Source organism: Aotus nancymaae, unplaced genomic scaffold (assembly GCF_030222135.1).
Source record: "Aotus nancymaae isolate 86718 unplaced genomic scaffold, 86718_ANA_hifiasm-v0.15.2.pri h1tg000077l, whole genome shotgun sequence".
Lineage (NCBI taxonomy): Eukaryota > Metazoa > Chordata > Mammalia > Primates > Aotidae > Aotus > Aotus nancymaae.
The window spans coordinates 19,410,274-19,421,989 of NW_026988492.1; the positions used below are offsets into that span (position 1 = coordinate 19,410,274).

An 11,716-nucleotide genomic window follows, 5' to 3' on the forward strand; every position below is an offset into this window, starting at 1 on the left:
GTTCTTAACATCATTCCAGGGCTGAAGGGAGCCTTATAAACAATCTATTCCAGAATTTCCCAAATTGTTTCACAGAATACCACTCGCTCAGAGCCTTTGTCTAAATTGCTAATAAAAATCAGACCTACTTAATCTGCCTAAATTATTGTTTACAGTATATTGTCAATCTTGAAGTGCCACTATTCACCAAGCTTACTTGGCCGCTAAGTATGTTTTGAAAACTCTTATTTGCCCTAATCAATTTATATGAATTATAGTGAAATCAAAGGCAGGGAAGGCAAGGGCACAAAGCCAATTAGCATCCCAACCAGGTCTGTGGTTTGTGTATCCTTACTTATCTGTTCAATCACTCTGCTTCTCCCAAGATCTAAAAATGCCGCTAACTTTTTTTTTTAAGGTCAACTTTCAAAAGATCATTAAAGGTAACTGTCATATATCTTTTGCTCAATACCTTTCATTTTTCTAAATATCAGTCTGGCAACATCTTCTGGGTTAACAAATTTTGTTTCTTCTCCAGTATAAATTTCATATCGTAATTTCCCATTTTTTTCAACGACCTATAAAATAAATTATAATTATGCTAAATAATTTTTAGTAACAGTGCAAGGTTTCGAATCAACATTATATGTTATGACCTTGGTAATTACTCTGTATAATAGGGAAGCAATAATAGAACCATACTCACTAAACATTTACTTTCCGTGATATATTTCTGAGCTTGTGGATCATTGGAGCTGTCCATAAAGAAAGATAAAGATAGCTAAGTATTAAAATCAGTATTGGAGATATATAAAGTTTAAAGTAGACTGTATTTCTCAATATCATTGAAAAAATATTAAAATATTAACAAAATTATTAAGCTGCTTAATACTAAAAGTCTTCAAATGTTACAGAAGATAGAATATTTATAAGGGTTACGGTAATTCTACTAAAGTGCTGATCTTTGCATTTGAAAGTAGCTTTCTTGTTCTGGCCTTGCTATTAATAGATGCTATATATTTTGAAGTACTGTTTATAATAGCCACAATTTTATACCATACTTTCACACCTATGATTCTGAAAACCCAACCGCTGAGATGAAAGGTTGCAAACTAAGGGCAAACCACAGTAGCTAAGACCATCTTTGTTGCTTGGTTTCTGAACACATACCAACTCCAGAAACCAAAAGTTTGAGCAAAACTAGGGATGTTGTTTATAGAAAGGTGTGGGGTACTACAAATATGCATATGTAAACAGATTTAAGCAACTTATGCAGTCTACAAAATGTTTTCATGTACATTATCTCACCTTAGCCTCACAACACCTAAGTGGGGTGTGTCTGGCAGGTATTATTTCAGAGATAAAGCGCTTCAGAGCGGGCCAATGACTTATAAGCTAACAAGGAGCAGAGCCAGTAGGTTAGCACAGGTATTCTCTATCAGGCTGCTATTGTTCATACTTTACCAAGTTTCCTCCCACTAATCTTGTATATGATCATAGTACTTCTGTTCCTTGAGAAGGGATAGAAATCTCTGATTATTGGCTTAATGTCATCTAGAAATTAAAATAAAATAGACTAGTACCCTTCCATTAAACCCTTCTTCCAAGGAGCTGTGACTATTCTATTTGGAGGCCAGCCTTAAATGTTTAATAAGAGAAGTCGAAAATTAATAGTGGCTAGTTGCTGAAGGGTTACAGAGCATCTAGGGACATTAACTTGTTAAGAGGCAGAGAAGGCCTGGTGTGGTGGCTTACGCCTGTAATTTCAGCACTTTGGGAGGCCGAGGCAGGTGGACCACCAGGTCTGGAGTTCAAGACCAGCCTGGCCAAAATGGTGAAACCCTGTCTCTACTAAATATACAAAAATTAGCTGGGCACGGTGGTGCACCTGTAATCCCAGCTACTTGGGAGGCTGAGGCAGGAGAATTGCTTGAACCCGGGAGGTGAGGTTGCAGTAAGCTGAGATCGCACCACTGCACTGCAGCCTAGGTGAGAGAGGGAGACTCTGTCTCAAAAAAAAAAAAAAAAAAAGAAAAAAAATGGCAGGCAAAAGGGTTTTAAAATGGACTAATTTTGCTTAGATTTCTGAAATACTTGCAGGTTCCTCATACTTCCTTCTCTATCACCTAAAATATCAACAGGATGGGAGATAACTAAGTAGCTTGCCCAAAGTCACACAACTAACTAATGGCATGATTGGCTGGCATCCAGACCTTCAATACAAAGTTCAGTATTCTTTCCATTAAACTCTTTGCTTCTTTCTTTTCCTAAGCTCAGTATTTAATATTAACTATACCCGAAACACATTACGAGTAGGAAAAAAAGATAAAGTTTGTTTTAAAGGAGTATATATTTAAGACATTATGGGTTTTGCACCAATATTAGAATTTCTAGTTCATTTCCTTTAAATTTAAGTCAACCAGGACAATTTACACTATTATGTAACTTGTGGTTCATAGTGGGTTTTGCACCGATATTAGAATTTCAGCATGACACTTACTAGTTCTATTTCCTTTAGAATTTAAGTCAACAAGGACAATTTACACTATTATGGGTAGGCTGTCTACCACTTAGACAACAGAATGTGCCAGCAAGGATATTTTACGGAATTTACAGAACTCTTAGAAATAGAAAATTATTTCTCAATTGCTGTATAAAGAGGGCCGCCGTCATCTGAAGACAGAAAGCACATGTAGCTCCAAAGGCCACAGACAGGCAAGACACTTAGCAGAGAAGAAAAAAGCAATGCAGAGAATGGAGGCAACAAAGAATCAAAGACATCATAACAAAGTTAGTGGACTGACCCATAACCACATACAAGTGAAAGCTTTATTTGTCCAGACCAGGATTACTGAACAGAAAAACAAAGGTGGTGGGAAGTTGTTATACATAGCACCTTATTTACATGATGGACTTGAGGAGGCACAGTTAATCCTATGGTGTGTATCACTCGTGCTCCAGGGTCTTTCCCCCACTCATTATATGACAGTGCCCGACACATCTGAAAGTGCTCATATATTCATCTGTTCCTTTGATCCTCACAACACCCCTGTGAGGTAGGTAGGACAATTATGAGTTTCCCACTTTATAAATGAGGAACCTGAGTTATGGAATACTGGAAAGGGGGGTTCAGGTAGTAACGGTTCGGTCCACCACATAGGCAGATTCCTGGTGGTTTGCTTTCTTGCACACTGTCTCCCTGTATTGCAATTTCCCTCCCCTTAATATTTTTAGCCTATTTTTCTGTTTACTTATTCAAGACCTTTCCTTTGACTTTTATTTCCACATTAAGGTTACTTTACCCATGAATTTCACAATACTACATCCAAACTTTAATTCCATTTCTCTACTTCAGCACTCCTTTCATCTCAAAGAAATTTCTGTCTATGCACTTTGCTACCATTAATAGATTTATAGAATATAGGTCTAACTCTCTTTCAAGTACTTCAGTTCTTCCAGAAAATCTACCCAACTACCTATAATTGACACATATCTTTCCATATAGTAGCCTAAGACAATTGAGAAAAGGAATATAGCTGTAGCTATTTTAATGTCTTAAATATATGCTCCTTTAAAGCAAAGAGTCTGTATGTCTGGTGTGGTGCTTACAAGTTCATGAGCATATTAATAAATATTAATACCACAGAATGCTAGAATTGTTACCAGTATTTGAAATATACATATGCTCCTGTGACAGAAAATATTACAATTAAAATTTCACTTTCATGTTGCCTTTTATTATGCTATTTTAAACTTTTTTAGAGCTGGAAGGTACTAGTGCAAAAAAAAAATCATCTACTACAAATCCCTCAATCTGGAGATGAAGAAATTGAGGCATGAATTGGCCAGGCACAGTGGCTCACACCTGTAATCTCAGTACTCTGGGAGGTCAAGGTGGGCAGATAACCTGAGGTCAGGAGTTTGAGACTAGCCTGGCCAACATGGTGAAACCTTGTTCCTAGTAAAAATACAAAAATTAGCACACGTGTGTAATCCCAGGTACTCGGAAGGCTGAGGCAGGAGAATCAGTCGAACCTGGGAGGCAGAGGTTGCAGTGAGCCGAGACTGCACCACTGCACTCTAGCCTGGACAACATACTGAGAGTCTGTCTCAAAAAAAATAAATAAATAAAATAATAATAATAGAAAAGGGCAAGTGATTTGCCTGATGAAATAAACTGTGACAGGATGAGTCCAGAACTTCTAACTAGATCCCAGCACATTCTACCACGCCAGCTGCCTCACACCTCCACCCCTGGGTTGGCATAGCAGCCCACTTGCCATCTACTCATGGTTCTGGGTATGTTTCTACTGCTGCTCCAACCATTTCTCCACCCAAGTGCATTTCCAGCATTTAGCTAAGCACTCGAGCTTGCAAAAATAGAAAATAAACCCTCTTTCAACATGCCCACTCTTTTTTCATTTTTCCAGCTTCTAGACTATGGGAAAACTTTTAAATCCCAAAGATTCCTATTTGTATTCCAAAAAGTACTGAGTAAACAACTGAAAGCTTTAAGTTACTTTAATGACAGACAATAATGGCTTCCCTTCTAGAGTAAATCGAAAGTGCCGCTTATCACCTTCATCTCTCCCGAAGTGTGTCTAGGGGAGGGGAGGGGACTCATCTGTTCAGGGCTAGTGCTTAAAAGAAGTCATTTATTGCAGACAATCTTTATCCACATCATCCTCTACTCTTCCCAAAGTTAAAGGGGGAAACAAAGCTTTTCTCTTCTACCAGATGCCATCGACTACATAAACTTCTCTCTACAACATCTGAGGAAAAGTAACCTTGGAAAGCTCCTTAAAAGGAAAGTTTTCTAGGGCTTGCCCTGTATAACATACTAGACAAAAAATAACAGAAAAGAATGAAATCAGCTAAAAGCAGATTGGAAACTGATATAATCTGAATTGTCTCTACAATGTTCAAATGGCAACTGAAATTTAAAAGATGTAACTTAGGCATCTAAAGGCACCCAAATAGTATGAAATGCAAAGAATTTACTTACATTTAATATTTTATAAAATGGCCAATGTTTTATATTGAAGATTATCGATATAAACCATAACATACTATAGTGGGTCCCTATCACTTCTTATTTCCTTATATTGCTAGGAGACTAAGAACCAGTAAAACGAAAGGGAGAAAGTGGTTTGACTATTAAAAGAATGCTTGCTAGTAGATATGTCAGAGAGACAGCAGTGGAAACATACAAGATTAAGGTACAAATACAGGTTGTGCCTATACAAGTCTAATGAGCCACAGAGGGATTTTAAAAATTAAGATTTCAAACTCCATGAAGCAATCAAGTTAAACCAGCAAGGAAAGATTCAAGCAATGAAGTCACAGTATACATCCATACTCCCGTATCTTGTAAACTAATGTGCCTTACCTCAGCCAAGGCCATATGCATCAATAACTTGAATGTGTATAGTGCTTTTAAACTTTTAAGCCCTTTCACATCTATGAGTCATGTGATCCTCACAACAACCCTGTGAGGTAGGCAGGGCAGGAGTTATTATTGATTCCCATTTTACAGACGAAGAAACTGTTGGAGAGAGGTAAACTAAACTGCTTCACATCTGTGACAAAGCTAGGACAAACCAGCTCTCTAGAACTTGGCCACCCCTTGCATTTCTGAAAGGTCTTCCATTTGGTGGAGAATCTTGGGAAAACGAACTAGTAAGTATAGTCATACTATCTGGATAATAATGGTTCATCCATGTTTTTTTTCTGAGGACACAGAAAAGGAGCCAGGGATTCAGAAGGCAGGTTTTGGAACTAGACTTCTACCAGTTTAGGAAACAGAGCCTTTTGTAATCAGTTCCTAAGTTTTGGTATTTGAAATCAACCTCTGAAGCAATTTTTCAAGGCCTAGCTGAAAAGCACCAGTTGCCTCTTCCACTGCTGTTGCCAAACGTCTGACTGCGATGACAGCATCCCTGCGGAGCTCATTGGCAGTGTCTTGCTGAGCACTGGCCTCCTCACCAATAGCAATCAGCCTGTCCAGTTTTTCTTCCTCCCGCTTTGAGAGTTCTCGTGCCAATCGCCTGTTTTCTGCCAACTCAGCTGCGATAGTCCTGGCCACTGACCGCCTTCTTCGCCTTGCCCACCTTGGAGGGGGCTCACTGGTCAAGGGCCTATCCCCACCAGAAACAAAACCAGCTCTGGAAGAGGAGACTGGAGTCTGCGGAGTGGAGGCTACCCCAGGAGTGCTGTGGCTGGTGCTGGTGCAGGGGCTGGGCTCCCCGGACACACCCAGTCTGGCCATGGGGCTGCTCTGACAGGGAGCAACTGCACCTCTGAAAAGGTTGTGGGAGCTGCTGTAGCTGGGGGTCCCTTGAGAGCACCCTGAAAAACAAAGCAACAATGTTGCAAAGAGGACATTCCTGCTAAGGGAATGTTTGGAGCCAGCAGCAGAGCTGAGAGACAATTATAAAACTATGGTTGTTCTGGAAAGGCCTCTTTCCACCAGGGACTGGGAAGAATCCATTTCCTTAATCTGAACATTTTGGTCTGTTTAATTTCACCTCTAAAACTTCTCCCTTGCCTTCCTGAACCCCTTTGTACATAGCTATCCAGCCCACTCTAGACCTACAAGTTCCTAACTACCCATTACAAATAATGCCAGAACTAGTTTGGTTCTAAAGAGCATTTCTAGGTTTAAAGAGTTCTAATATCTCATGTAGCTAGGGGCATAGGTTTTGAAAACCTGGAGCCCTTGAGTTCAGTATTAGGTTTTTAAAAAGGTGGGTGGGACAGAATGAGGCAGAAACAGGAACTATGCTGAAGAGGACATTACCCAAACAGACACAGCTTTTTAGAGCCACGTGACTCTGGGACCCAAATCCTTCACATGCTTGGGAGTTACCTGCACCCGAGGATTCATCCCAGGAGTCCTCAAGGTCACTGGTTTCTCGTATCCGGTCACTGATTCTTAGCTGACAATCCTCATCTGATTCCTTAACTGTTTTCAAGATAGGCTGATGATCAGCTGCCTGAGTCCTTTTAGATTTTAGAATGCTGGTTCCCTCTTCCCCTGGGGCATCAGAGGCCACTAAGTTCTGATCACAGTGCTTGGCCCAAGCAGCATCCTCCATTAGGTTGTCTGGGTCAGTCACTATCTGATTTCGGAGAAGCTGATCCAACGTATCATAAAATGGACAGTGTGGTGGCTCACCCATACTTGTGGCATGGGCAACATAGGCCTTTAAATATAATGCCTTCAGCACTTTAAACTTGGAGCGACACTGACGTTCGGTGCGGCGGAAGCCCTCCTGCTGCATTCGCTTAGACACAGCCTGATAGACATCTGCATTGTGATGCACAGTCTGGAGGCGCTGAATATACTCTGCCTCGCCTAGTATGGAGAGAAGAGTTCGTGTCTCCTGTTTGGACCACCGGATGCCCGCGCTGCTACTGGCACTGGCCATTGTGGGTTGGGAAGGAGGGCTGGGCAGCTTCTGGACAGCAAGGTGCAAGTCTGAAGGTGTGGGGAAGCTCTGTGTGCTCTCAGGATATCTCCAGGAGCCAGCCGGTTCTTCCCCGTCAGGGATAATTGCTGAGAAGCCAGGTCCAAGGACCGCATTTCTGGCTGGAAGGCCACAGGGGAATGAGAGTTACAGGAAGGGTGTAAGGATAATTTTGGCAGCAAGTTAAGTGGTGCTACCTGTGAGTAGGTCATAAATAGGCATGAGGCCAAGACTGAAAAAGCCCAACTTTGGGAGTTCACCAAGGGTAGACACCGCGCCAAGGACTTAATGGCTTGGTAACGAAAGGGCCAAATGCTTCCATGGCTGAGAGTTGGCACAATAATGGATCTGTAAAAATCACCCTTGTCTGGTGAGTAAATAGGCTGAGAGGGAAAATCACCTGGACCACAGGCAGCTAACTCTACAGGAGTCCAAGCATGACCACACTATAGCAATCTGAAAGATGCTCAGCCTTCACTAATCACAGCACACTGCAGCTCTGTGTTACCCATCTGACTGTCACAATGGGCCAGAAAAGTGAGTTTAAGCTGCTCTGCTAATACAAAGCTTTCTTGCACAATATGGCAGAAGACAGCCACGTCATTACTCTAACCATTGGCCCCCACAAAGCAGCACAAAAGAAACAGGAACATATTGTCGGCTACCAGGGGAGCGATCTAAGGAAATGTTCTGTATCTGGACTATATCAATGTGAGCATCTTGGTTGTGATATTGCACTATAGTTTTGCAAGATGTAACCACGGGGAGAAGTGGTGAATCCAGTAATGAGTTAAATGTCTCTGCATTATTTCTTACACAGCAGCATGGGAAACTACGATTCATTCAAAAAGTTTAATTAAAAAACAAACATACTGTTGGCTGCTCGGTGATTCAGGCTTTAAGACCCATCTACAACTTTTTTTTTAGGCTTTATGATATGAAAATACTTGACACCAACTTATATTTACTATGCTCAGTACTAAGTTCTGTCAATAAGTAAAAGGATATGGGGATATACTTATTGTCACCAAATACTGAATTCTCTCCAAACTACTATAGTTTTTGGCTTAGTACACAAATATCCTAAGGAAAAAGATTAATATCAAGTTCAATTTAATTGAACACAGGTAAGAGATACAAAACAAATATTATAAAAGAAATAAATATTAAATTTAATCCCTAATATCCAAATTCAAAATCAATACAAGGACATTTTTACTTAAATTCTCACTAAAAGAAGTTGGAAGAAAGAACCTGGGGTAGAGGGTGAGGAGATCTGATCTGCAGTCTTATCTAGTTTACCCTGAAAATAATGCCACAATTTCTTTGTACCTTGATTTTCTCATCTATAAACAGAGAATGATAGTATTTGCCTTGCCAATTTTATAAGGATGCTGAGAGGGTTAAATAGATGTGAAAGCACTTTGAAAATTTAAAAACACTCTATCAAGCATTACTACAGTAGTGAAAAGGAAAACCCCTAATTATTATAGCAATCTATAATTTGAGGAGACAGAAGTCTGGGGAAGCCAGCCTCTTTTAATCTTAAAAAAACTTAATTAAAATTACAACAGATGATTAATCTGATTCTTACATAAGACGTTAATTTAGCTGTTACTTTAATGATTAAATTTATAAGTCATTGGGAAAAGTCAGTTCCCAGAAAGTGTCACAAAAGATCCTGAGGAAGAAAATCAATGGTGTCTACATAAATTATAAACAACTGTAATAGATTCTGCAAAATTCAACCACATTGCCAAAAAGTCTTCAAATTCTCACAAAATCTCTGAAATTCTCTTAGTTAAAAAAATCTAAAAATGTGAAAAATCCAAATTATTACCTCTGAATGACACAAATTACCAAAATTAAATGAATGTTGGCATTTATCAATACTAACAGATCTGTCAGCAAGAAACTAACGCCTGAGTGACTCCCACACTGGAGAAGATCCGACACTAATAATCAAAAGAAACAGCCTACTGGAGGTACTCTCTGTAATGACTCAGTCATAAAAAGCAATGAGAAAACAAACTATGCTGTTTCTAGTTTCATTTCACATTATGCTTAGAATTTATAAACATGTATCTATTACCATATTTAAAAGTATCATTTGATTCCATACCTTCTGCCCAGGATCTGCTTTACTTTCATTACTGTATTTGAAATATTTCTTATTCTATTTTGTTTTGCTGCCAACCCAACAATCTGAAAAAAAAAAAAAATATATATATATATATACACACACACATATAAAACAATGCATGTAATTTTAAATTATTTTAAAAGTACAAAAATTAGGGGACTAGTACCTCTTCATTTGCTGAGTAAGCAACAATAGCTGGAGTAACTCGGTCACCGGCATCATTTGCAACCACACCAGCCCGGCCATCCTAGAGAAGAAAATGCAACTATATTAGTTCTGTTGAAATGAAATACATAGTCTTATTAGATGTATTCAGACATGTGTGCACCAGTGTTACTTTGCCATCTGTGTGGAAAGAAATACCGGTCTATTAATATTTTAAATTTGCAGATTTAATTACCATTTAATTTCCTAGTTTTTATAGAAGGCCTATAATTCCATGAAGAACTGCTTCATGTTTTCGTCCTGCTCTGCAAAGTCAACAATTGAATCAAAAGTAATAATAACCTTTCTGTACACAAGACGAAGCCTGTTATTACCTTACCTTTCCTACTTCTCTACTTACCATTTCTTTTTTTTTTTTTTTTTTCTTTGAGACAGAGTCTTGCTCTGTGTCCCAGGCTGGACTGCAGAGTGCAGTGGCGGATCTCGGCTCACTGCAACCTCCGTTTCCCGGGTTCAAGCGATTCTCATCCCTCAGCCTCCTGAGCAGCTGGGATTACATGCCTGGTTAATTTTTTTGTATTTTTAGTAGAGGCAGTGTTTCACCAAGTTGGCCAGGCTGGTCTCGAACTCCTGACCTCAAGTGATCCGCCGGCCTCCCAAAGTGTTGGGATTACAGGTATGAGCCACCGCACCGGGTCCCTTTCTTCCTATTTCTACAAATGAAGTAGCATTATTCCCTTTGGCTTTTACTAACAAGTCATTTGACATTTAAACGCGGGACTAGTGGCAGCGGAGTTCATGATTATCGTTCCTTCTGCATCCTCATTGATGAGAGAAAGGCCACAAGTCTTGTCAAGCTCTCACCTCGAGAAAGGCCACCTCTGTAGGGCACGCACAATCAACTGGCTTCACAGCAAGGCAGCTTCGCTGGACCATCAGCTCCAACTACATACTGCAGCCTCCCCGCCCCTCTTGGGCCTAGACTTTAGGGCCCAGGGCAGCGAGTACTGCGGCCTTGCAGTCCCCAGGACCACCGACTCCAAGTACCTTGCGGTCACGACTTCCCTAGGACCGCCCACCCACGGGAATCCTGAGGCCCAGACGTCAGCGAGACCCCTTCCACCGTGACCCCCCCCCAAAAAACTCCTCACAGCCCTGATGTCCCCAGGACGCCCCGGGCACCCAGCGGCCCCGACGTCCCCGGGATCCTCCCAGTCACCCAGTCACCCCGCCTCCCCGGGACCCCCGGGCCTCCTGCGGCCCCGCCGTCCCCGGGACCCCTACGGGTATCCCCCGCCCTGACGCCCCTGGGACCCCGCGCGCCTGCGTGGCTAGGAGCCTCCGCCGCGTAGCAGAAAACTTTCCGGAGGAGCCGCCGGGGGCGACGCCGGGCCCGCCAGGCCCTCGCCCCGGAGCGTCCTCGCCACTCCACGACATCTCTAGGCGGGCGACACGCCGCTCTCAAGCCTGTGGATGACCCCGCTCCAGAGAATCGGGTGGCCATCACGAAGCCGTAATCCTGCTCCGCAGCCCCTCACCTTATAGACGGCCACACAGGCTGAGGTGCAGCCCAGGTGAACTCCGATGGCCGCCATGAGGCAGCAGGGACGGCGGCGGCAGAAATGAACGGGTCCCTACAACAGCGGCAGCTACCGGCCGCCCTACGGCCCCATCAGGCTCCGCGGAGCTTCACGTTCCCGCCCGCCTCCTGCGTCCGGTCCGCCGCGTCCGCCTCCGGGTCGCCGCCAATCAGCGTGAAGGTTCCGCCTTTCTTCACGCGCAGTCGGTGAGTAGCTTCAGTGCGTCTCTCCGTGCTCGGGGCGGGGGGGGCGGGGGAGGGAACTGCACGTGCCCACGCGCAGCGGGGGAGGTCCAGGAAAGGCTCCTTCGCTCCACCTCCTTCCTGCGCCTTCCGTGAGAGCCAATGGAAACTCTGTTCAGTTGCGTCACTTGCCTTAGC

At 42.3% G+C, this 11,716-nt stretch overlaps 2 protein-coding genes across 3 annotated transcripts in view; both read right to left on the reverse strand.

Moving 5' to 3' along the window:
• The window catches only part of HSPA14 (heat shock protein family A (Hsp70) member 14), a 31,067-nt gene extending 19,613 nt beyond the window's left edge, over nt 1-11,454 (reverse strand). The window contains exons 1-5 of the mRNA XM_012455984.2: nt 11,295-11,454; nt 9,758-9,838; nt 9,571-9,653; nt 686-734; nt 452-557 (exon numbers count right to left, since the gene is read on the reverse strand). Of these exons, the coding sequence (XP_012311407.1) occupies nt 452-557; nt 686-734; nt 9,571-9,653; nt 9,758-9,838; nt 11,295-11,351 (376 nt within the window). The 5' untranslated portion in view covers nt 11,352-11,454. The remainder of the gene's footprint in view (nt 1-451; nt 558-685; nt 735-9,570; nt 9,654-9,757; nt 9,839-11,294) is intronic.
• MSANTD7 (Myb/SANT DNA binding domain containing 7) lies at nt 2,795-9,655 on the reverse strand. Of its 2 annotated transcripts, none has more exons than XM_012455986.2 (2): nt 9,571-9,655; nt 2,795-6,327 (listed from the first exon to the last, which is right to left on the reverse strand). In XM_012455986.2, exon 2 carries the CDS (start codon nt 6,245-6,247, stop codon nt 5,804-5,806), a length of 444 nt encoding a protein of 147 aa, XP_012311409.2. In that variant the 5' UTR covers nt 6,248-6,327; nt 9,571-9,655; the 3' UTR covers nt 2,795-5,803. The 2 variants fall into 2 exon arrangements, with proteins under 2 accessions (XP_012311409.2, XP_064224479.1); XM_064368409.1 differs by lacking the exon at nt 9,571-9,655 and adding an exon at nt 6,848-7,520.
• Nucleotides 11,455-11,716: the final 262 nt, after the last annotated feature.

What these genes read in the sequence shown, in the direction of transcription:
- MSANTD7 (XM_064368409.1), bottom strand. Translation starts at nt 7,409, where the DNA reads ATGGCCAGTGCCAGTAGCAGCGCGGGCATCCGGTGGTCCAAACAGGAG. An exon ending in GGATGAATCCTCGGGTGCAG is followed by an intron (nt 6,328 to 6,847) that starts GTAACTCCCAAG and finishes TTTGTTTTTCAG; the next exon opens with GGTGCTCTCAAGGGACCCCC.